Raw genomic sequence first — 24,493 nt, forward strand, 5'->3', positions numbered from 1 at the left:
ACATATAACAGGTGCTCAGTGAACATTTGTGAAGGGGTAGATGTATGTGTGCCAGTCAGAACCAGATCAGTGTTCCTGCAGGGTATGTTGAACACAGGGAGCACTTAGAGGTGCATGTTGAGCATATACACCTGGGTAGGCCTTCTGTTGTCAAAATGGAGGTAGACTAAAGGGGGATACTTGTAAATGGGGTTAAATCTTGGTTGAGAATCTGCTGGAAAAGTTTTGTTAGGCTCTTTTCCTGCTCACGATAGTGAGTTGTATCTCACTATGGAGAAAATTCTTGGCCACAAAACTGTGGAACATACTCTGTCACGGTGGCCTTAGTGAGATCTAGGAGGCATTTTAATTGAGTTCACATGTATAGTTATTTGGGAGATGGGAAGTAAGAACAACTAGGTGTGGTGGTTTTCTTTGGCCTGTTTATAACCTTTTAGAATATGTATTATTCTACTTAATTTGAGTGGCAAAGAGAGACAGAGCTCTTGTCTTCTAATTTCACTCCCCATGTGCATATAATGGCTGAGGTCCAGCCAGAACCAAATCCAGGATCCAGAGAACTCAATCCAGGTCTTTCATGTGGACAGCAAGAACCTAGTACTTGAGCTGTCACCATGGCCCCCAGGGTGACATTAGCAGGAAGATGGAGTTAGGAGCCAGAGCTGGGACTTGAACACTGGCACTCCCATGTGGGATGTGGGTATCTAACTACTAAGCAAAATGCCTGCTCCCATTAGAGGTTTTTTGTTTTTTTGTGTTTTTTTAATTGTTAAGAGTAGGATCCCTATGGTAATTAGAACCTTCACTGCTTTTCAGTATAAATATAAGTACAGTAACATGTTGAATTGTTTTTTGAACCACAAAAGCATGCAGTATGCTCTAAAGGGTTTCTTTGAAAACAGAAAAGCAGCAGTATTACGTATTGGCTGTTTATAGTAATGCAATGCCTGGGCTTCTACAGGGAAAGGTTTATATTGACTTCTTCATACTGGTTTATGAGCTATTCTGCTTCATTGTGTGTCTCGTAATTTTGTTCAAAATTGAAATCATGTGTCAGAACTCCTGTTTAGAGACACCTCTTCTCACACCCCCATTTGTTGTTATTTGTTTAGCAACTTTCCTAGGCTAATTCTGTAAAGTTTATATTCTTAATGTGTGGCCATTAAAGTCTCTGTTCTGTTCTATTACTGATCAGCTGATGATGTGACAGATATTTCATTAAATGTCTTGAGTCAATAAGTGTCCACACCCTTATTGGGGAGGTCTCTGTTTTGAGGCACACGACTAGCGTTCCATCAAGCAGCTCTGACTTATCCCTTACGTTCTGCGTGCATGGAGCCTCGAGGTCAGATAGAGGTGAGACCTTTGGATCTTCAAAGTAATTTCCTAGGCATGCACACAGCCTTGGGCAGGTGTATATCTTCCAGATTTTCTGGAATATGTCCTTTTTCAAAGTTTCTCATGAAGATTCCAGTTTTTTCCTTTAACCTTTTTTGGTCAGTTTCTTAGTAGCCTAAACTGGTAATACCACTTTAGTAGCTACAATGATGAACTCTTGACTTTTTTTTTTTTTTTTTTGAACAGAGCCTTGTGTTTGGGCTATTTGAAGAATGAGCTTTAAGGTCACATCTCCAAATATTTTTGTCTTCTTTTAGATGTATCTTTTAATGAGTGTGTGTAAAACAGCACCTGCCACATGATGATGTTGAAGTACATACACTCTGATCTTTACTTGAAATGACTTCTCCCATCCTGCTTGGACGTACATTGGCATAATATTACTCATCTTCTGGTCTTGGTTGAGAGCCAGCCACCCGCTTTCTGAAGCCTTACATGACTGTTCCAAGCAGATAGATTATATATATACTTCTGTAATTCTATATTTTCTTCATTCAAGATACTTTATTATTATTATTCTCACAGTTTACTAATAGACTTCAACCTCTCTGAGCCAGGAATTATCTGTTTTTCATCTTTAGGAGGCATTTGAGTGGGTTTGAAACTTGAACTTGGGTCTCTTGGGCTACCCACTTGCTAAGTTTTTCTCCTTTCCTTCCCTTACAAGCCTCTAAAATCTCTTGCCTTGCCATTCAGTTCTGAAGACAAGCTGGTTTATTCCACTGTACGAATTATAAAAAGCTGTAGCTGCACTTTTTGTTGTTCTTTAATTGTTCCTTTGTGAGGAAGGGATCTAGGTTCACCAACTAATTCCTAAGACTGGTTAAGAAATAGTTTACAATTTACCTTAACGCTTGTATTTTAAAATAACAAAGAACCATACTTACTATAGGAAGCAATTTTTCTCACTTTAATATCTTGCAAATTAAGTATGCCTCTTTAAATGAGTAGCCAAGCAGTAATCATAATTTAGGTTCAATTAAGTTGTTGTAGATAAGGTTATTTGTATTACTGGTACTGGAGAGGTTGAGCATGTCATTTAAAATGTTCTCTGGATGATTACAAGGTGAATTGATATTAAAGCGAAATGTTATGGAATGGGAATTGGAGCATTCCAAAGTGAGGCATTAATTTCATATTAATTGAGCAAATATTTATCATCACAGGAGTAAGTGCAAAAGCAGTAACTGAGGGCTTTATAGGACCATGGGAAAACATAATTTAACAGCGTAAACAATTTAGAAATAAAAATTAACTTTGTTATTAAATTGATTGCTTAGAGCAGCTCTGTTGAGATTATTGTATAAATCTTGCAGGTACAGAAAGTATGTGAAGTGTTCTCACATTTGCGGTAGAAATTAGAGTGGATCCTAATTCTCAGTCCCATGCAACCGCAAATCGAATATCCCTGTAGTTTCATCTTATTTGGAATATCATATACATGACTCCTACAGTATACATAGTCTTTCATGTTTGCCCTTTTTTGTTTAGACTTTGTTTTACAGATTTGTCCTTGTGGTGGTGGTGGTGATAAATTTATTTTTGTTGCTGGATAGTAGTACATGGTGTGGATATCCCCACAGTTTGTTTTTCCATCTAATGGACTTTGAGGTTTTCCAATTTTTGACTACTGAATTAGTGCTGCTTTTGTTATAATGCTAATGTAAGGTGTGGCTGTGTTTTTAAGTTTGTACAGACTGAACTTAGATGCATTAGGTATTCTAATGGCTATATAGTGGTATGTCATTGTGAGTTTATTTGCTTTTATTTGAAAGAGAGATCTTCCATTCACTCCCAAATGCAATAGCTGGGGTGAGCCAGGCAGAAAGCAGGAACAGAAACTCAGTCCTGGTCTCCCACTTGGCTAGCATGTACCTGACTGCTACCTGCTGTCTCCCAGGGTGCATATTAGCAGGAAGCTAGACTAAAAAGCAGATCAGGGACTGGAACAGAGGCACGCTGTTGGGGAGTGTAGATGTCCCAACTTGTGTCTTAATCATTGCACCAAATCTGCGCTGTTATTGTGGTCCTAATAAGATAGGACTGATGTGCACTAAGTTACTGATATTTATTTGAAGTATACAGCTTGAAGAATTCATGCTGTGGTGTAGCAGGTTGAGCCACTGCCTGCAATACCAGCGTCCCTTATGGGTGCCGTGCCACTTTGAGTCCTGGCTGTTCCACATCCAATCTAGCTCCGCTAAAGTGCCTGCCAAAGCAGTTTAGGATGGCCCTTGTGCTTGGGAGACTGGGATAAAGCTCCTGGCTTCAGCCCCAGCAGATGCTGCCGTGTGGGGAATGAACCAGTAAATGGAAGATCTCTCTGTAACTCTGCCTTTCAAATAAATAAATAAATCTTTATACACGCACACACACACACACATACTTTGAGATGTTTTAAAGAATTATTTTATTTATTTGAAAGACTTACAGAGAGCGAGGTCTTCCATTCCACTGGTTCACTCCCCCAGATGACCACAACGGCCAGAACTGAGCTGATCCAAAGCCAGGAGCCAGGAGCTTCTTCCAGGTCTCCCACACGGTTGCAGGGGCCTGAGGACTTGGGCCATCTTCCACTGCTTTCCCAAGCCATAGCAGAGAGCTGGATCGGAAGAGGAGCAGCCTGGCCTCAAACCAGTACCCACATAGGATGCCGGCGCTGCAGGCTAGGGCTTTAACTCACTGTGCCACAGCACCGGCCCCGAGGTGTTTTTTAAGAGTATTTATTTATTTATTTGAGAGACAGAGTTACAGACAGAGGAGAGGGAGAGACAGAGGAAAAGGTCTCCTATCTGCTGGTTCACTCCCCAAATGGCTGCAGTGGCCAATCTGAAGCCAGGAGGCAGGATCCCAAGCACTTGGGCCGTCTTCTACTGTTTTCCTATGCAAAAGGCAGAGAGCTGGATCAGTAGAGGAGCATCCAAGACACCAACTGGTGCCCATCTGGGATGCCAGTACCGCAGGCTGAGGCTTAGCACACTACACGATAGCACTGGCCGCACAGTTTAACATATGTATATACACACACACAAACACCTGTGGTTCATTATCACTATCAAGATAATGAGCACATTCATCACCCCCAAAGTTTCTTCATGCTGTTTTGTAATCTGTTCCCTCTCTGTTTTTATCCTCATGTGATCTGCTGTCACTATAGATTAGTTTGCCTTTTCTATAATTTTATATACATGTGATCATATAGTATGTATTTGTCTTAGTTCCTATCAGCAATTTTCTTGAAATTCATCTATATTTTTGAGAGTAAATGCCTTTCTTTCATATATATATATATATTTTGAAAACTTTTATTTAATAAATATAAATTTTGAAAGTACAACTTTTGGTCGGCGCCGCTGCTCACTAGGCTGATCCTCCACCTAGCGGTGCCGGCACACCAGGTTCTAGTCCCGGTCGGGGCACCGGATTCTGTCCCAGTTGCCCCTCTTCCAGGCCAGCTCTCTGCTGTGGCCCGGGAGTGCAGTGGAAGATGGCCCAAGTGCTTGGACCCTGCACCCGCATAGGAGACCAGGAGAAGCTCCTGGCTTCATTCAGATCAGCGTGATGCACCGGCCGCAGTGCGCCGGCCGCGGCAGCCATTGGAGGGTGAACCAACGGCAAAAAAGGAAGACCTAAAAGGAAGACCTTTCTCTCTCTTTCTCTCTCACTGTCCACTCTGCCTTTTAAAAAATTTAAAAAAATTAAAAAATAGAAAGTACAACTTTTGGATTATAGTGATTTTACGCCCCATATACTAAGTAAATATTTCAACAGATTGCACCCACACAGACACACCAAGTATAAGGTACTGTTTGTTTGAAGACTAGTTTTACCATTAATTCGCATAGTACAAAACATTAAGGACAGAGATCCTACATGGGGAGTAAGTGCACAGTGACTCCTGTTGTTGATTTAACAATTGACACTCTTATTTATGGCATCAGTAATCACCCTAGGCTCTTGTCATGAGCTGCTGCCAAGGCTATGGAAGCCTCTTGAGTTCACAGACTCTTACCTTATTTAGACAAGGCCATAATCAAAGTGGAAGTTCTCTCCTCCCTTCAGAGAAAGGTACTTCCTTTGATGGCCCATTCTTTCCGCTGGATTCTCACTCAGAGAGATCTTTGATTTAGGTCATTTTTGCCACAGTGTCTTGGCTTTCCATGTAAATGCCTTTCTATTGCTGAATTGTGTTCCACTAAAAAGATGCACTACTATTTGTTTATCTGCTCACTTATTAATGGAGATTTATGTTGTTTCCAGTTTAGGGATAAATACCGAGGAGTGGAATATCTGGCTAGGTATATGATCATGCCAGACTGGCGTGGGCATTGTAATGTGGTTAAGTTGCTTTCTTGGGACACCTGTATGCCATATTTGAGTGTCTGTTTCAAGTCTGGCTTACTTTTCTTCCAATGGGGTTTCTTACTAATGCACTGATAGGCAGCAGATGATAGCTCAAGTACTTGAGTCCCTGCTACCCATGTGGCAGGCCTAGGTGGAGTTTGTGGTCCTTGGCTTTGGCCTGAACTGGCCTAAGCTGTTTTGGGCATTTTCAGGATGAACCAGCAGATGGAAGATCTCTTTCTCTCTTACTCTGCCTTTTGAATAAATAAGTAAATCTTTTAAAAAAGAAAATGCCAAACTGTTCTCTTAAATGTTTATATCACTTTAAATTTCAACCTGCAATGTATGAATGTTACAGTCCTTCAGTCTTGCTGATACTGGTGTGTTTAGGCCTTTTCATTTTAAGTCATGCTGGTGGGTGTGTAGTGGTTTTAATTTATAGTTCTCTAATGACTAATAGTGTTGAGCATCTTTTCACATGCTTTTTTGCCATCTATTTATATTCTTTGGCAAGGTGTTTGTTCAAACTTTTTGCCATTTTAAAATGTGGGTTGTTGTCAAGAATGTTAAGAATATTATGACTTTTTTTCGTATTGCGAGCTAATAGGTTAGCCAGCCAGTTTCATGGATGCTAGCAGAAGACACAGACTCCTGAGTCAGAAAGGACTCGATTGTTTACAGCAGGGATGGGGAACATCCAGGTGGTAAAAGGCCTGTGAAATCATGTGGTCTGGTCCTGTAAAGGCAACTGCAGGCAAGAACTCACATTTAATGAATTTTTAACAGGCTGATTCTAAGTTAGTAATTTTGTATGGCCTGCGAATGATGTTATAAAGAGTCAAATCATCTTGGCAGAAGAAAGATTCTCAGCCACTGACTTAAAGCAAAGGAAACAGAGTGAGCTCCATGTGTGTATCCATTTTCTTCCTCCACCTTGCCCAGTCCTATAGGTGTGACACAGTGACCTAGCTGTGTGCTGTGCTTACAGTGGTTTGTGTCATAGTCAAGGAACCCTGAGCTTTAGAAAAGCCAGATCTTTGACGATGCACTCCAAGCAGACCTGCTTGATCTTTATCCTACTGGACAGTATGAGGGGAGTTCAGAAAGTTCATGGAGAAATGGGAGTAAAAAGTAAGTTTATTTTGGTGCAAGAAATTTTTGAAATCCATGCACAGCTTTTTCATAATACACGTTTTCCATGAACTTTTTGGATACCCCTCATAAGTAATATTCCCTTTGCTTTGGAAGAAGACAAGCTCTGTCTTCCAAAGCTCTTTGCTATAGAAACAACCTTGAAAAGATGGTCCAGAATCAAGGGCTAACACTGCCTGTATTTATAAGACATGTAAAAACATGTGAGGGATCCACGCTTGTTTCCATGCTATCTTGGCTTCTGGTTGTCTGATGACTACAACTTCATTGGTCTCTCTGGTTAATCTACCAATAGGGACTGGGACCTAATCATATTATCAAACAATACTTCAAGCAGTAGGATATGGCTGCCATGCAGTGCTGACCTTGATCATTGCATCCACTCCACCAAGGTCCACCTGGACTCAACCAACTGAACAAGTCCCTAGAAAAAAAATGGCTTTCTCCTTTAGTTTCTGTATTGACTTTTCAACTTTAAAATGCCCTAGGCATTAATCCAAGCATAGCAGGGTGTTTTAGCAATTACACAGACTCTGTTTTGGCCCGCAGGGAAGAGTTTAGGGCGAGTCTGTCGTGCATAGTAACTCCTCACCAATCATTTGAGGCTGACATGATTACCTTCCAGCACCTAGGTGGGGCCATTGATCATATCAGTCTAAATTAGGCTCAATTTTTATGCCACCTTTTTTAATTCGATAACTCTTAATGAGCAGAAAAACTGCCTATAGGGCATGCATAAATAAGTCAGTTATTCCTCCAGGAAGCTCTCACTTGAGAGCTTCTAACCAAGAGTAGCCTGGTTTCAGAGAGATCAAGAGTCCTGAGGGCTACATGATCTTCCTTTTAACACTTGATGGGCCGGCGCCGTGGCTCAATAGGCTAATCCTCCGCCTGCGGCGCCGGCACACCAGGTTCTAATCCCAGTTGGGGCACCGGATTCTGTCCTGGTTGCTCCTCTTCCAGTCCAGCTCTCTGTTGTGGCCCGGGAGTGCAGTGGAGGATGGTCCAGGTCCTTGGGCCCTGCTCCCACATGGGAGACCAGGGGAAGCACCTGGCTCCTGGCTGCGGATCGGTGCGGTATGCCGGCCATTGGAGGGTGAACCAACGGTAAAGGAAAAGCTTTCTCTCTGTCTCTCTCTCTCACTGTCCACTCTGCCTGTCCAAGAAAAAAAAAAAAACTTGATGGTCTCTTTTTTGGACAGGCAGAGTGGACAGTGAGAGAGAGACAGAGAGAAAGGTCTTCCTTTGCCATTGATTCACCCTCCAATGGCTGCCGCAGCTGGCGCACCGCGCTGATCCAATGGCAGGAGCCAGGTGCTTCTCCTGGTCTCCCATGTGGGAGCAGGGCCCAAGCACTTGGGCCATCCTCCACTGCACTCCCTGGCCACAGCAGAGAGCTGGCCTGGAAGAGGGGCAACTGGGACAGAATCCGGTGCCCCGACTGGAACTAGAACCTGGTATGCCGGCGTCGCAAGGCAGAGGATTAGCCTAGTGAGCCGGGGTGCCGGCTGATGGTCTCTCATATCCACCTGAGGTGTGAGTCATTGTATTTGTGGGGGAGAGAAGTTAGAACCTGGCCTCCACACAAGAAGTACAGTCCCAGGAGCACATAGGAGCCCTGGAAAGAAATACTGTTTATAATTATTTGTGTTCTCAAAGAGGGATCTATGTCAGCTGGGCACATGCTGACGTTGCCCTCAATGTGACCTCCTTTCGTAGTTCATTTAGAGTGATTGAGTCTAATTCAAGTGGTAGGACTATGTGAGGTATCAGTTCAGTCTGTCCTGCTCTTTACAAGCGCCTGAATGCCACCTCAGTGGCTGTTGTCCACCTCGTGATCATAACTCCGAGAGTGATAGGCAAATACCTACTATTTTGCGTGAGAGTGCAGAATTTGGCCGTCCCCAGATGTTTTCAAGACTTCTTGGTAAAGTTAAGGGAATTGGTGACCACTTCATATCAGTTTAAAGATGCACACAAGCACTTGGAGCGACATTGGCTTTTTCCTTCTAGAGATGGTTCTGGAAGACAGTGATAACTAAAATTCTGCTTGTTCCTTATACCACCACAGAATCAGTGTATCCCGTTATGATAGCTATAACTTTACCTAGTTCCAATCATCCTCTCTTCTTTTTTTAAAGATTTATTTATTTGTTTGAAAGGCAGAGGGAGAGAGGGGTCTTCCATCCACTTGTTCACTCCCCATGTGGTCACAATGGCTGGAGCTGCGCCCATCAGAAGCCAGGAGCTTCCTCTAGGTCTCCCACACTGGTTCAGGGGCTTGAGGATTTGGGCCATCTTCTACTGCTTTTCCAGGCCACAGCAGAGAGCTAGATCGAAAGTGAAGGAGTGAAGGAGCCAGGATCAAACCGGCACACATGTGGGATGCTAACACTGCCGGCGGTGGCCCCTATCTACTCCTCTTACCTTTCATCTGAAATGGTCAAAGGCGTTTTTATAAAACTTAGAGACCCATTAAGTTTCCCACTTTGGCTCCTGTGGGCCATTGTAAGTATACTTGGCAATTCAGTCAGGTGGTTAATATTCTTAGGAAATGGTGTCAGTCCAACAAGAAAATCCAGGTAACTGAACAGGAATTAAGTTTGATTCTCTTAAGCCCATTTGTTATCAGGTTATCACATAAGAGAGATACCAAGCAAATTGTCCCAAGGCTGCTTTTGGAGAAAGAGAATCATGTATTTCCAAGAATGTTCAGGACCTGAATCCTAAATTTCCAGTTAGGTTTGTATAACTCCCACCCCTTTTTTCTTCATCATTACTCACAAAGCAGCCAAGGAGACAAAAAGTTTATGGGGATAATGGAATTTGATGACCAAACTTCTGTACTCAGATATTTGGATGAGGAGGGGGTGAAGGAGTAGAGTTGTCTTATTCCACAGTACCAGTATCTGTGGTTGGTAGTTAGCGTGTGAAAGGTCTTTTAATGCCTTAACTATTATTCAGTTATTGTGTAGGTTTTTTTTTTTTAAAGATTTATTTATTTATTTAAGAGATAGAGTTACAGACAAATAGGAAGAGACAGAGAGATCTTCCATCTACTGGTCACTCCCCAGATGGCTGCAGTGGCTAGAGCTGGGCCAAGCAGGAGCTTCTTCTGGGTCTCCCACAGGGGTGCAGAGGCTCAAGCACTTGGGCCATCTTCCACTGCTTTCCCAGCGTTCAGCAGGGAGCTGAATCGGAAGTGGAACAGCGGGGACTCGAACTGGCATCTATATGGAATGGCTCCTGTTATGTAGTTTTATAATAAAAAGTGTACCATTATCAGACTATGAGTGGTCCAGAAACCTGAACATATGACTTAGAAAGGAGATTTTACAGTGACCACGGCACTGTACCAGTACCTGTCCATGAACATGTCCAGTACTCATTCTAAAACTGCATTCTCAGTTTTTCTTTGTTACTAGGTAATTTTGTTTTTTAAGACTGCCATTCAGTACAAAGTACCACAAACCGGGTGCCTTAACAGAAGTGTATTCCTAGTGTCTCTCAGTTCTGGAGGCTAGAATTCTGAAGTCAAGGTGTTCATAGAGGGCCTTGATCCCTTCAGAGACTAGGTGAGAATCCTTCTTGCCTCTTCTAGTTTCTGGAAGCCCCAGGCGTTCCGTGGCTGTAGCAACATCACTCCTCCATCTCTGGCTCCATCTCTACATTGCCATCTTCCCTCTGTCTTCATTTGGCTTTGTTTTCTCTGCTTGTATATCCCAACTCCTGTAGAGACATCTACAATGATTTAGTGTGAGTTAAGGCACCCTAATGATGTCTTAACTCAGTTCTGTCTTAATACCTTGAAGGTTAAATTCCAGATCTGTTCATATTCACAGGTATCAGGGACCACCATATCATCCTTTTTTTTTTTTTTTCACCTCATAGTTTTTTGTTGTTTTAAGATTTATTTATTTGAAAGAGTTACAGAAAGAGATGTCCCTCCCATTGTTCCTCCCAGATGGCTGCAACAGCCTGGGCTGGGCTGGGCCAGACTGAAGCCAGGAGCCTCCTGCAGGCCTCCCACGTGACTAGCAAGGGCCCAGCACTTGGGCATCTTCCGCTGCCCTTCCAGGCCATCAGGAGGGACACAAATTGGCGCCCACATAGGATGCCAGCACTGCAGGCAACAGCTTAACCCCTACACCACAATGCTAGCCCCTTGTAATCATCTTTTGGAGGAGGAAGACACAGTTCACAGTGATAGCAATAAAGTGGAAGATTCTTTATTGTCCAGTTGTGACTATACAATTTGGTCAATGTGTTTACCGCCAAATTCCGTGAACTTTCCTCATAGTCCGTTAATTGCTATGTGATGTTTCATCCTTCCTCTTTTTTTTTTTCTACAGATTTATTTATTTGTTTGAAAGGCAGAACATGAGAGAGAGAGAGAAGGAGAAAAGGAGGAGGAGAGAGAAATATATTCCCATCTACTGGTTCACTCCCCCAAATAGCTGCAATAGCCAGAGCTGGACCAGACCAAAGCCAGGACTGCATCCTGATATCCCACATGGATGCAGTGGCCCAAGTCCTTAGATCATCTTCTGCTGCCTTCCCACATGCAGAAACAGTACTTGAACTAGCACTCAGCATCACAGGCTACTGTTTACCCTGCTGTGCTGCAATACCAGCCCCTCATGCTTTCAGAAAACCTTACCTTGTTTTGGTATCCTGTCCTCAGTGCCAGAAACTGACAAGAATTATGAGGGATCTGAGGTTTTGCTCACAAGCTAGCAAGTTATTCCACCACTGGGTGATGGATGCTGGTAGATCAGAAGACTTAGGGGCCCAAAGGACAGGATTTTATCACCATCCATGATCACAGCAAGTAGCAGAGTTTTGAGTTGACACTAGTTTTCCCTTCTTAAGTCGTCCCACAGGGGTGGCATAGGATGGCCCAAGTGAATGCTGTATGTGTGAGTGGTTTATATCATAGCTAAGGAATATTTAGCTTAGAAAACCCAAGTCTTTTATGATGAGCTACAAGCAAACCTGCCTGGCCTTTATCCTAGAGGGAGGGACTATTGTCCTTATTACATGGGACAGTAAAAAACCTTTCCTGTCTGTACTGTGTGCATGTATCTGTGAAGAGTCCAAAACGTTTGTAAGATTTTCAGACACTCAAGAAACTCTTAGAGAATAGTCTTTCAACAGGTGTCATCTTTTATTGCGCTTGTTGTAAGATAGCTTATCCCATTCTGGATATAATACTTTTGACAGATGGATGTTTATAAATATCTTCCATAAATTGCCTCTTAATTAACTGTAATTCTAAAGGGTAGAAATTTTTAATTTTGATGAAATTAATTTCACCAGATTTTGCTGTTAGGGATCTCTGCCTTTTTTTTTTTTTTTTTTTTTTTTTTGGTATGCTACTTTAGAATTTTTTCACTAGATTGCCTGCAGATTTTCTTGAAATTTAATAGTTTTAGTTCTTACATTTAAACCTGAGGTCTACTTTTTTGTGTATGATGTGAGATAAGGGTTATTTTTCCCATACACATACCAGTTCTGGTACCATTGTTAAAAAAATTAGCTTTCTCCATTGTATTGCCTAGGAACTTTTTTTCTTATGGAAATAAATTTAATGTACAAGTGTGGATCTGTTTCTGCACTTTATTTTGTTGTGTTTATCTTCATATTTATACTTTACCAAATGTCATTGTCATAATTGTAGCTTTTTAGTAAGTCTTGGGGTCATAAAGTATAAGCTATCCAACCTTGTTTTCTGTTCTTCTGTATCAGTTTCTTCAGAAAAGCCTTTTAAGATTTCAATCTTACAGATTTTTAAAATCTACACATTCTGTATTTCAGAAACAAAGAAAATTCAGCTCCATTAGAGGAGAATACCACAGGAAAAAGTGAGGCCAAAAAAAGGAAGATTGCAGAAACTTCAAATGTTATCACTGAGTCATTGCCGTCTGCAGAATCAGAACCTGTTGAAATCGAGGTGGAGATTGCCGAGGGCACGATCGAGGTGGAAGATGAAGGCATCGAAACGTTAGAGGAAGTGGCTTCTGCTAAGCAGTCCATAAAATACATACAGAGCACAGCTTCCTCTGATGATTCCGCTCTAGCACTGTTGGCAGACATTACCAGCAAGTACCGTCAAGGTGATAGGAAAGGACAGATTAAAGAAGACGGCTGTGCATCTGACCCCATAAGCAAACAGGTAGAAGGTATTGAAATTGTGGAACTTCAGCTGTCACATGTGAAGGACTTATTCCATTGTGAGAAATGTAACCGTTCATTTAAATTGTTTTACCATTTTAAGGAACACATGAAATCACACTCCACTGAGAGTTTCAAGTGTGAAATATGCAATAAAAGGTATCTTCGGGAGAGCGCATGGAAACAGCACCTAAATTGTTACCACCTTGAAGAAGGTGGAGTCAGTAAGAAGCAAAGAACTGGGAAAAAAATTCACATTTGTCAGTACTGTGAGAAACAGTTTGACCACTTTGGACATTTTAAAGAGCATCTTCGAAAACATACAGGTAATGAGCAAGTACTTTTATTTTTTTTATTTATTTATTTTTTTTTTTTTTTTTGACAGGCAGAGTGGACAGTGAGAGAGAGACAGAGAGAAAGGTCTTCCTTTGCCGTTGGTTCACCCTCCAATGGCCGCCGCGGCTGGCGCGCTGCGGCCGGCGCACCGCGCTGATCCGATGGCAGGAGCCAGGAGCCAGGTGCTTTTCCTGGTCTCCCATGGGGTGCAGGGCCCAAGCACCTGGGCCATCCTCCACTGCACTCCCTGGCCACAGCAGAGGGCTGGCCTGGAAGAGGGGCAACCGGGACAGAATCCGGCGCCCCAACCGGGACTAGAACCCGGTGTGCCGGCGCCGCTAGGCGGAGGATTAGCCTAGTGAGCCGCGGCGCCGGCCAGCAAGTACTTTTAAAAGTTTGTCTTTTCCACATTCTCTTCAAGTCCAAATCCTTTCCTTGAAAAAAACAGTGCTACAGAAACCCACTTTCTGTATTAATCTGAAGGCTAAGTACACTGTTTTTTACTAATATCTTGGTGAAATAATGATTCAAGTGCAAAACAACATCAGCCTTGAGAGTAATTATCAGTTAATGCCTTGCCGGTTTTTAGATTTTTCAAAGAAATATATAAAATATAGTTTGTGATATATTTAGGAAAGGATCATAAATTATTAAATCCTGATTGTAGTTGAGTCTTTATTGTTACTAACTTTGTATTTCTCAAGTTAACATGTTTCGTAAGTAAGCAATACAAGCAATCTCTGACATGTTTATTCTTTTTTTACATGCATTTAGTTAACTGTTTTGATTCACCAGCTAAATTGGCAAAATACATGACCATATCCCTTCAGCTCTTCAGTGACAAGTATGTCAGGATTGGTAGGCAGGAGGAGGGTAAGGTCATTGTACTGTTCTTTCAGCTGGAGCCACTCCATACAAGAGACGGATGTTCTAGGAAGACTGCCCCAGTGACCCCTGCCCCTCAGAGTTCTGCATCTCCTGCTTGCCTACCTTTTGCCTGCCCAATTCCATGTCATTTCTGCCTCCCCCAAAGCATTCTTCCCTAGGTCTCTGTCAGACATAGTAGCTCCCACCAATGACTTGACCATTGGGTAGTCCCGACCCATTATAACAGGGTGTAGAGTAGAGTTACCACAGGGCTGTCAGACTTTGGAACTTGAGGCTCAGTGCAGTTAAAGGGCTTCAAGGTAACGATTAGACATTCAGGAAATCTTTTGGGAAAATACCTTCTGGTGTCAGAAATATGTGTTTTATATTTGGGAACCACATAGAGTATGGGGGTGGTGGTCCTTATAAAGCTTATGTCTATTTTAATAGTCTATTGGTGAGTATTTTTACAGCTACAATGGATTAATTTTGCAAAAGAATCAATGAACCAGCAGCACAATAAATATACATTAGTTAGGTAACTAGCAGACTGTGACAAGGGTTTCCAGTTTTTCCAGTGGATAATCAGTTGCTTGGATATGATTTCCTAGGAATGTCAGTTCCCTTTGAAATTATGTTTGATAAGTAACAGTTAAATTGTTATAAATAACTGAACTATTTGACCATTAAAGAAGCAGTTTAGCACATACAGCAAACTGACCTTTTATTTTTAACTTCAGTTACTGTACTGATAATTGGTGACAAGATAGTTGGAATTGTGATTAGTGACTTACTGAATTCAGGAAGAGCAAAGTAAGTTAATAAGACTTGGATTATTTTTCCCGTAGAATGAAGGATGAAGATAAGAGACAATCTTGTTCCTATTTACTGCTCTCAAAACACTTAATACATGCTACTCAGTTACATGCTTTACATCTTTTGTTAGTGTAGTGGTTTGGTTTCCTATGTGTTATTTTGTTTGTTTGAGAGGCAGAGTTACAGAAGGAGAAACACAGAGAAAGGTCTTCCATCCACTGGTTCACTTCCCAAATGGTCGCAACAGCTGGAGCTGGGCCAATCCACAGCAAAGAGCCAGGAGCTTCTTCTGGGTCTCCCATGCAGGTGCAGGGGCCCAAGGGCTTGGGCCGTTTTCTACTGCCTTCCTAGGCCATGGAGAGCTGGATGGGAAGTGGAGCAGCTGGGACTGCAACTGGCGCCCATATGGAATGCCAGTGCCAAAGATGGAGGCTTAGCGTACTGTGCCACAGTGTCAGCCCCACATGTTCTTTAAAAAAAAAAAAAATTATTTGGAATTCAGAGTTATAGAGAGGGAAAGACAGAGAAGTCTTCCATCCACTGGTTACCTTCCCAAGTGGCTACAATGGCCAGGATTGAACCAGGTAGAAGCCAAGAGTTAGAAACTTAATTGGGGTCTTCCACATGGGTGGCAGAAGTCCAAGCACTTGAGCCATTTTCCACTGCTTTTCCCAGCTGTTAGCAGGGAGCTGAATTGCAAGTGGAGCAGTTGGGATGCTTACCCGTGTCCGTATGGGATGCCAGTTTCACAGGTGGCAGCTTTACCTGCTTTGCCGCAACACTAGCCCCTCGTATGTGTTTTGAAGTATGAACTATAATACTGTGTCTTGATTGGCTGTTACCTGTCCTCTGAATTTAATGTGGCTGAAGAGGCTGAAAGGACTGACCGTGTGGCATGCATCTAGGCACATGGAGTATCTAGAAGTGATGTAAGAGGCTGCGATCATGTAGTTGTTTTTATGAATGCTGTAGATGAGTTGAGTTCTTATCTTGAACAACTTTGGGTCATTTTAAAAGAGTTTAAGTTGAGAAGAGCTCTGATCAGATTTAAATTCTAAAAGGATGACTGGTAAGATAGAGTGGGATGAAACCTGCTAGCTTATATCATAAGAAATCTGTTGGAGTACTCTAAACCAGAATGGGAGTTTAGGGAAAACCTTGTGGGAAAGGGGGAGGGGGAGAGATTTTAGTAATGGTAAGTAGGCAAAATCAGTAGGATTTGATATTGTGTAAGGTATGAAGCTCAAAGAGAGGTTGACTCCCACTTTCCTGATTTGAGTGACTTCATGATTGGAGGTTATTAACCTAGAAAAATACAGAAGGGTAAGCACTTTTGGGGGGAGGGAAAATACCAGATACATTTGCAGATAATCTTGTGGAACTCTTAATGTGAGAAAGAACTAAGGGTGACTTTTAGTTGCTTCCTGCTTTCCATAGAGCATGGGTCTGGAAATCAGAATTCAATTCTGGTTCCAATTCTGTCGTTTGCCAGCAGGGTGAACTTGACTGGTCACTTTGCCGCTGGGCTTCTTTCCTTGTCTGTGTGAATAAGGATAATTATACCTACTTTATAGGATTGTGACACATAAGAAAAATGGTGAAGGCACTGTGAGAACATTAATTTACATATCTTAAATAGTCAGTTTTTTGCTATTTCTAGATTTTACTGAGCTTATGAAGCTAATTTTTAAATAGAAACAGCTCAAGTGGCATACAATGAAAAGTGAGTCTCTGTCCTACTTGACTCTTGAGAAGCAAGAGTCATTTTCTTATTTAACCTTCCAGATCTATTCCTTGCATTTTCAAGTAGCCATAGACATGCATACTCACACATACAGGAAAAATAAACAGGAACAATCACAGTGCTAGGCCACCTAACTTATCTTGAAGTCTTTTTAAAAAATATATGAACCATTTGTGAATATAGTTTTTTGTTTGGTTGTTTTTTGTGTTTCTTCTTCTTTTTTTTTTTTTTTTTTTTTTTTTTGCTGTAGCTGCCCAGTATTTCAGTGCTTGCTTATGCCATAATTACTCCTTTTGCTAGACTTTTAGGAATACAAACTGTACTTTTATAAGTATATATACATTCAGTTGTAAGAGCAGAATTACCAAGTTAAAGAATACATACATTTTAAATCTTGCCAGTGTTATCAGATTTCCCTTTAAAGAGGCTGTGCCAATTGATGTTTGTAGATTTCATTGATAATGAAAAAATAAACACTATTAAAGCCATAAATTGTAGCCATTTTATTTAACAGTTAAATTCTCAACATTTTTTAGAGTTGAAAAGTTTCTTTATCAACACTGATTCCAGGTAACTAAGTCTTCCCTTTTTTATCCTTTGAAATCTTAGTTCTATTATATACAAGCCCTGAAGTCCCTCATTCTCCTCATTTTGTACTATACCTCACTTAACCTTCCTGTCATTCCATGTCCCCTTCCACCTAGATATTACATGGTTTTTTTGTTTTGTTTTTAAAATTTATTTATTTATTTATTTGAAAGAGTTATATAGAGAAGGAGAGGCAGAGAGAGAGAGAGGTCTTCCATTTGCTCGTTCATTCCCCAGTTGCCGCAATGGCCGGAGCCATGTTGATCCAAAGCCAGGAATCAGGAACTTTTTCTGGGTTCCACACAGGTGCAGGGGCCCAAGGACTTGGGCCATCTTCTACTGCTTTCCCAGACGATAGCATAGAGCTGGATCCAAAGTGGAGCAGCCGGAACTCGAACCAGTGCCCATATGAGATGCCAGCACTGCAGGCAACAGCTTTACCCATTACGCCACAGTGCCAGCCTCCAGTTATTACATGTTTTTTGACCTCTCTATCTTAACTGACCTCATTGTATGCAGCCTGAGTCACCTCTTGTACTGTAAGAATATTTCCTTGTTGAAAGGAACCATACTTGATCTAAAAAGACCTCCATCCTAGAATCAGTGCATTTATTCCTACCCCCTGTTGCTCATTACAGCTGGAGAACAGTTTGTCTCTGACCTTAGGTTAGGCCTTTTGCTGTCTGACTTTTCCTAGTTGCTGTTCAAGCAAGATCTTCACTACCCATCCAACACCTTCAGCAGATGACATACCTGTCTTCCCACCCCCAGCATACCTGTAGCATCAAACCTCTCTTTTTTATTCCAGAAGAAGAGATTTCCCTTTTCTTCAAAGCCCATCCAATGACACCATATCACTGACTACTGTAATTTCCCTCAGTTTTTTTTTTTCTTAGCTATCCCATTTATATTTCTTTTGCTATCTCACCTACCTGCTGTTTTAACTCAGTTGCTGTTTTAACTCAGTGTTTTCACTAGGTTCTGACCTTGATTCTTGAATTTTTTTTTTTTTTTTTTTTTTTTTGGTAAAGATTGATTTATTTTTTTGAAAGTCAGAGTTAGGCAGAGAGAGAGAGAAGTCTACCATCCGATGGTTCACTCCCCAATTGGCCGCAATGGCCAGAGTTGCGCCGATCCCAAGCCAGGACTCAGGAGCTTCTTTTGGTCTCCCACACGGATGCAGGGGCCCAAGGACTTGGGCCATCATCTTGTGCTTTCCCAGGCCTCAGCAGAGAGCTGGATCAGAAATGGAGCAGCCAGGTCTCAAACCGGCACCCATATATGATGCTGGCACTTCAGGCCAGGGTGTTAACCCGCTGTGCCACAGCACCAGCCCCGATTCTTGATTCTTTTATCACACAACATCCTCTGAGTAATTTTACCTATTCCAGAAGTTTTTATTACCATTAAAAATAACCCCTGACCCTCATTCCGTACAACAGTGTTCCCTCCGACTCCAGAACTGTTCCTACAACTGTCTGCCAGACATCTCCACTCTGCCCTGAGCACCACAAACCCAGCAGACACAAAACTGTGAACATACACTCCTTTCCCGCTACTACCCAACCCAGACCTACTTCGACCTACATGTCTGCATTTTTTATGCAGGCTGGTATTCTAAGCCAGAGACTGGGGCATCCCCATGCTATTTTACACTTGTGTGCCCTGCATAGGATGCACTTCGTCTCTTTCAAGCCCAGGCAGACTTGCCCTTTCCTCTGCGCTGCTGCAGTGCGTGTTCCATGTCTCTCCTGTTAACAGGCTTTCTGCAGTGTGTTTGTGTATTTTCACATATTTCACTTCAGAGTCTGACCTTTGAGATGAAGTTTTTGAAAAGGACAGTTTATAATTTATCCTTTTACATTCAGCCCCTAGCACGCAGTCTTGTAACATGGTAAGTGCATTTTCAAAGCTGGTGGGAAGGATAGTGATACACTTCCCCAAAATAGAGAATGATCATCATTTTCATCTAATGGAAAAGACAGTTATGAAATGCAAAAACATGGAACAGAACTCACATCCAAGTTTTATTTCTTCATCAAAACAGATTATAATCACTGAATCTTGTTACTGCCATAGAAAAGCCTTTTTAGAGGTGGAGAAAACATTTCAATTATAAATTGTGATTTCTCTCTCTTAATGTACAATGAAAATTAACAAATGGTAAAAACAAACTTAATTATTTGTTCTTGCTGTTTTTCCTAATTGGTCATGTTCCCCCCTCTTCTAATAGGGGAAAAACCTTTTGAATGTCCAAATTGTCATGAACGATTTGCTAGAAATAGCACCCTCAAATGTCACCTCACTGCCTGCCAAACTGGAGTGGGGGCAAAAAAGGGAAGAAAGAAGCTTTATGAGTGCCAGGTATGTGTGTTCTTGTTTGTAGTCCCTAAGAAAAGAGCAAAACCAAAGTGTAACAGACTGTCCTCAATTCAGGACGGTACAGTTTAGAATTTTTTGACCTTACAATGTTAGAAAAGGTATGTCTGTTCATTAGAAACAGTATTTCTAATTTTGGTTTCCTCCAGACTAGCAGCGTTCAGTAGGTTGTTATTAAAATACCAGGCAGAGAATGAGTTGCAGCTCCCAGTCAGCCAAATGATTGCAGGAGTAAACAGTTGATACTCCACTCTGTTCTTATGCTGCCAAGGTGTGATGCTCAGTAGTTTAAGTGTATTAAATGCAAAAATGGGAAAAAAGAATATTTTCTTTTTAAAGATTTATTTATTTGAAAGGCAGAGTAACAGCAGAGAGAGAGAGGTCTTCCATCCAATGGTTCACTTCCCCAATGGCTGCAATGGCCAGAGCTGCGTCATTCCCAAGGAAAGAGCTTCTTCTGGGTCTCCCACGCAGGTGCAGGGGCCCAAGGGCTTAGGCCATCTTCTGCTGCCCTTCCAAGGCCACAGCAGAGAGCTGGATCAGAAGTGGAGTAACTGGGACTCAAAACGGCATCTATATGGGATGCTGGCACTGCAGGTGGTGGCTTTACCCACTATGCCACTGCGCTGTTCCCTTCTTGATTTTTCTAAGGGGTTTTAGGATAGTTTTTTCACCTAACTCTAGATGACACCAGTTTCAAAAAAAATTGTGTCCTAAGTAACAGATAGTCTGAAACTACAGTTATTAACTGTAGAAAACCATGATTAGTGTATTTTTATCCCAAGTAATGTAAAGTTCTAAAAGCTGATGTTATTGGGAGAAAGTACAGGGTTGTCATTTTATATTCCCAAAACTTATATGATACTTTAACAAGGCAGTGTTGTTGAAGTGTTTCCCAAAATGTATTTGTTCACTTTATCAGCTCAAAAGACTGAGCCAAAAAATTATGAAACTAGCTTCGACTTGATTATATTACAGATACTGTATTCATAACATTTTCAGAATAAACTTACAATTTATTATGAATGTATTCTGCAGAGAATAAATGTATCAGTACCCTCAATTTGAATATAAGTAGTGTTAATGTCATATGTTTGGTTATTTCAGGTCTGTAACAGTGTATTTAACAGCTGGGACCAGTTCAAAGATCATTTGGTAATACACACTGGAGATAAACCCAACCATTGTACTTTATGTGACTTGTGGTTCATGCAAGGAAATGAGTTAAGGAGACATCTCAGTGATGCTCACAATATTTCAGAGCGTCTAGTAACTGAAGAAGTCCTTTCCGTGGAAACACGCGTGCAAACTGAACCTGTGACATCAATGACTATTATAGAACAAGTTGGGAAGGTGCATGTGCTGCCATTGCTTCAGGTCCAGGTGGATTCAGCACAAGTGACTGTGGAACAAGTCCATCCAGATTTGCTCCAGGATGGCCAAGTGCACGATTCACATATCAGTGAGCTTCCGGAGCAGGTCCAAGTGAGTTATCTAGAAGTAGGCCGGATTCAGACTGAAGAAGGTACTGAAGTACACGTGGAGGAGCTGCATGTTGAACGGGTAAATCAGATGCCAATGGAAGTACAAACTGAACTTCTGGAAGCAGACTTGGATCACGTAGCCCCTGAAATCATGAACCAAGAGAGCGAGCCTAGCCACCCAGATACTGCCGAGGCTGCCAGGGATCACGAAGATGCTGAGAGTTTAGAGACCAAAACAGCAGTGGATTCCCAAGCCGAAAACACAGGGAATGAAGACAGAACAGCTATGCCAGTTTTAGAATGAAATAGCAAATGAATATATTTTTAAATTTACATGTTGGGCTTTTGAACTGATATATGGGCAGTGTGACTGTCCTGAAGCTAACAGACAAGTGGACCAAAGTTAATCTGTTTCTTGTTGTGCTGAGCTGTTTCTGTCGAAACAGACTGATTCTGATTCTTTTTCTCCCACTTAATGCCACAAAGGGGGGATCTTTCCCATAAATGAAGGGGAGCTTTGAGAAGTATATTTCTGGAAACTTAAATGGGTTATATTCTTATTATATAGTTGGGTACGAATGTATCTATTTTCATTGTGGTAAGGGTTCTCCCTTTTCTCCAGGTCATGTCCTTCAAGTTTCTCCCATATTGTAAAATCATTAGAATACAAGTCTCTGTATTCTAATGCATGTTAGAAAACAATGTATAGGAAGCAAGGCTGCATGAAGAAAAGTGCATTGTTACTGTGCAGTTAAATTTTGGCTCTGGCTTTCTTTACTTTGAACAACATTCTTGTCTACCCCGCTAGCTACAGATGCCATCTCTGCAACAGAAACAGAATGGTGGTGGCAAAACTTCTGGAATGTAAAAAAAATCCACACCCATGTGCCTTTCAAAACCAACTAAACTTACATAAAGCATCTCTGGTTCTTTCAAAGTTTGTGTTGTAAGAAGCAGTGTAGGTGTTGCTGTAGCACTTCATATTTTTGCTTATAATGACAACCACCAATTCTTTCTCATTTAAGTTAGGTTCAGAAATTGCATTTATTGGCAGCTGAAGGGCCATTTCAATTGGAAAATTTGTTTACATCTGTGGTAAACTTTATTTTGATGAAAAGTTGCACTAGTATTTTACCACCAGATGAAAAACAGATGGACATCCTTTAAAAATTAATGTATTTAAAATACAGAGAAAAACGTGTATATAATATATCAGGCTTTGTTTTGAATGGAATCTTTTTTTTTTTTCCCAATCCTTAATGTAAAGATCTTGTGCTATAACTTTTGAAGCCATACAAATAAGAGTGCTAAACTGTGGACTTAAAAGTAGGTGTGTAAATATTTTTAATCAGTATTACTTGGAAAATAAAATATAACAACCATATAAAAATAAACCAATATGCTATTTTCTTTACCTGTTAAATACTGGGAGATATTTACCTTTTTAAAGTAAACTTTAAAATTATGTGTTCTTGACTCTTTTTTTCAAGTTACCCAGTGTAGAAATTGGCTTATGGTCAGGTATTTTCTGATGTGTATTTATCTATCTTGTTTGCCTTCAGGTATCTATGTTCCTGATAAATTTTTAGTTTTGTTTTGTGTTTTCTTTTTTTTAACAAAGCCCTATCAGTGATCTTAAATCTATAAATTGCTAGCATGTAGTGAATTTTGAATGCTGAAAATAGTTCATACTAGTGCCTTTAAATGTTTGGGGGTTTTTTTTGTGTTTTTTGTTTGTTTGTTTGTTTGTTTTTTTGACAGGCAGAGTTAGACAGAGAGAAAGGTCTTCCTTCTGTTGGTTCATCCCCCAAATGGCCACTACGGCCCCCACGCCACACTGATCCAAAGCCAGGAGCCAGGTGCTTCCTCCCGGTTTCCCATGCGGGTGCAGGGCCCGAGCACTTGGGCTGTCCTCCACTGCCCTCCCAGGCCACAGCAGAGAGCTGGACTGGAAAAGGAGCAACCGGGACAGAATCCGGCTCCCCAACCAGGACTAGAACCTGGGGTACCGGCGCTGCAGGCGGAGGATTAGCCTAGTGAGCCACGGCGCCGGCTGCCTTTAAACCTTTCAAACATAATGGTAGAAGACCTTTGACCACAAGGTAGAGATCAGAGACAGAGGCACATCAAAGCATTAAAACTCATTATAGTTTTCATATTTATCAAGGCCTTTCAAGACAGATTGAAGGGGCAGGTATAGTTCATTTTCCTTTCAAAAAGTATAAAAGCTATCAGTACACTCAGAATACCAGTAAATTTGATTACAAAAGGGAGGAAAACTACTCATTGGTGGTAAATTTTTGTTAACACTTTGTAGTTGGCAAAACACTTTAAATATAACAAAACAGTTATTCAAAACTGATGTGTATTTTCTGGATATTGGCTACTAATTGTTCTCTACTAACATTCCTCTTGAGGTTTTAAGCTATGTTTACCTTAATAATTGAGCAGTGGAATATGCACCATCGATCCTTACAAACAGAAATCCTAAGTGCACTAGAGATTGTGTTCCATTGTTCCAACACTGACTTTGTGACACCAGTTGAGTGTCCAGCAATTCAGTTCTGACACTGCCCAGATGCACAACAGACACACACACCAAGGGCTCAGCTCTGCGAAATTGCCCCCACTTCAGACACCAGCCGCAAACGGGGTTTGTTAAGCTTACCCACACTTGGAAAGCCAACTAGAAAGTCATGGTTCTTAAGTCCTTCTATCCCCAAGTGTCATTGCTAGAACAACTCCCAGAACTCAGGAATGCACTATCCTTAGTTTTACTGTAGGGGATACAGCTCAGATACAGCCAAATGGAAGGGCTGTATTGGGTAAAGTGAGGGTTGCAGAGGAAGAAAACATTTCCACACCTTCCTCTCCCCTGGCGTGCCACTCAGCAGGTTGTGTTCACCAACTTAGAAACATCCTTAGTGAATTTTCATAATCTAGGCTGATGAAGTCATCGGTGTCTGGGGATGAACCTTCAGCCTCTCTCCAGGTCTCTCCAGTTGTCCACTCACGATTGGGTCCTCTGGTGGCCCTCCCTCAACTTGAAGCTATCTAGGGGCCCCCTGCCTTGAATGAATCAGGTTCACATTTACTGTATTTTACTCTACCACATACTTCATACTGCTGATTGTCATAACAATACCTAGATTAAGATCAGGCTAGAAGATACTCGAAAGCAACGCATCATTCAGCTAGTAACTAACAGAAC

General features: G+C 41.5%; 1 protein-coding gene across 12 annotated transcripts in view; it reads left to right on the forward strand.

The window, feature by feature from the left end:
* Window positions 1–22,749, forward strand: part of ZNF131 (zinc finger protein 131) — a 35,712-nt gene extending 12,963 nt beyond the window's left edge. For 6 of the 12 annotated variants that reach the window (XM_051853504.2, XM_008262162.4, XM_070056681.1 and 3 more), the window contains 3 exons: window positions 12,712–13,394; window positions 19,653–19,783; window positions 20,906–22,749. In XM_051853504.2, coding sequence (XP_051709464.1) covers window positions 12,712–13,394; window positions 19,653–19,783; window positions 20,906–21,586 — 1,495 coding nt within the window. In that variant the 3' untranslated portion in view covers window positions 21,587–22,749. The remainder of the gene's footprint in view (window positions 1–12,711; window positions 13,395–19,652; window positions 19,784–20,905) is intronic. The other 6 variants (XM_070056687.1, XM_070056682.1, XM_070056684.1 and 3 more) reach the window with 2 other exon arrangements.
* Window positions 22,750–24,493: the final 1,744 nt, after the last annotated feature.

The sequence above is a fragment of the Oryctolagus cuniculus genome, chromosome 14 (assembly GCF_964237555.1).
Source record: "Oryctolagus cuniculus chromosome 14, mOryCun1.1, whole genome shotgun sequence".
Lineage (NCBI taxonomy): Eukaryota > Metazoa > Chordata > Mammalia > Lagomorpha > Leporidae > Oryctolagus > Oryctolagus cuniculus.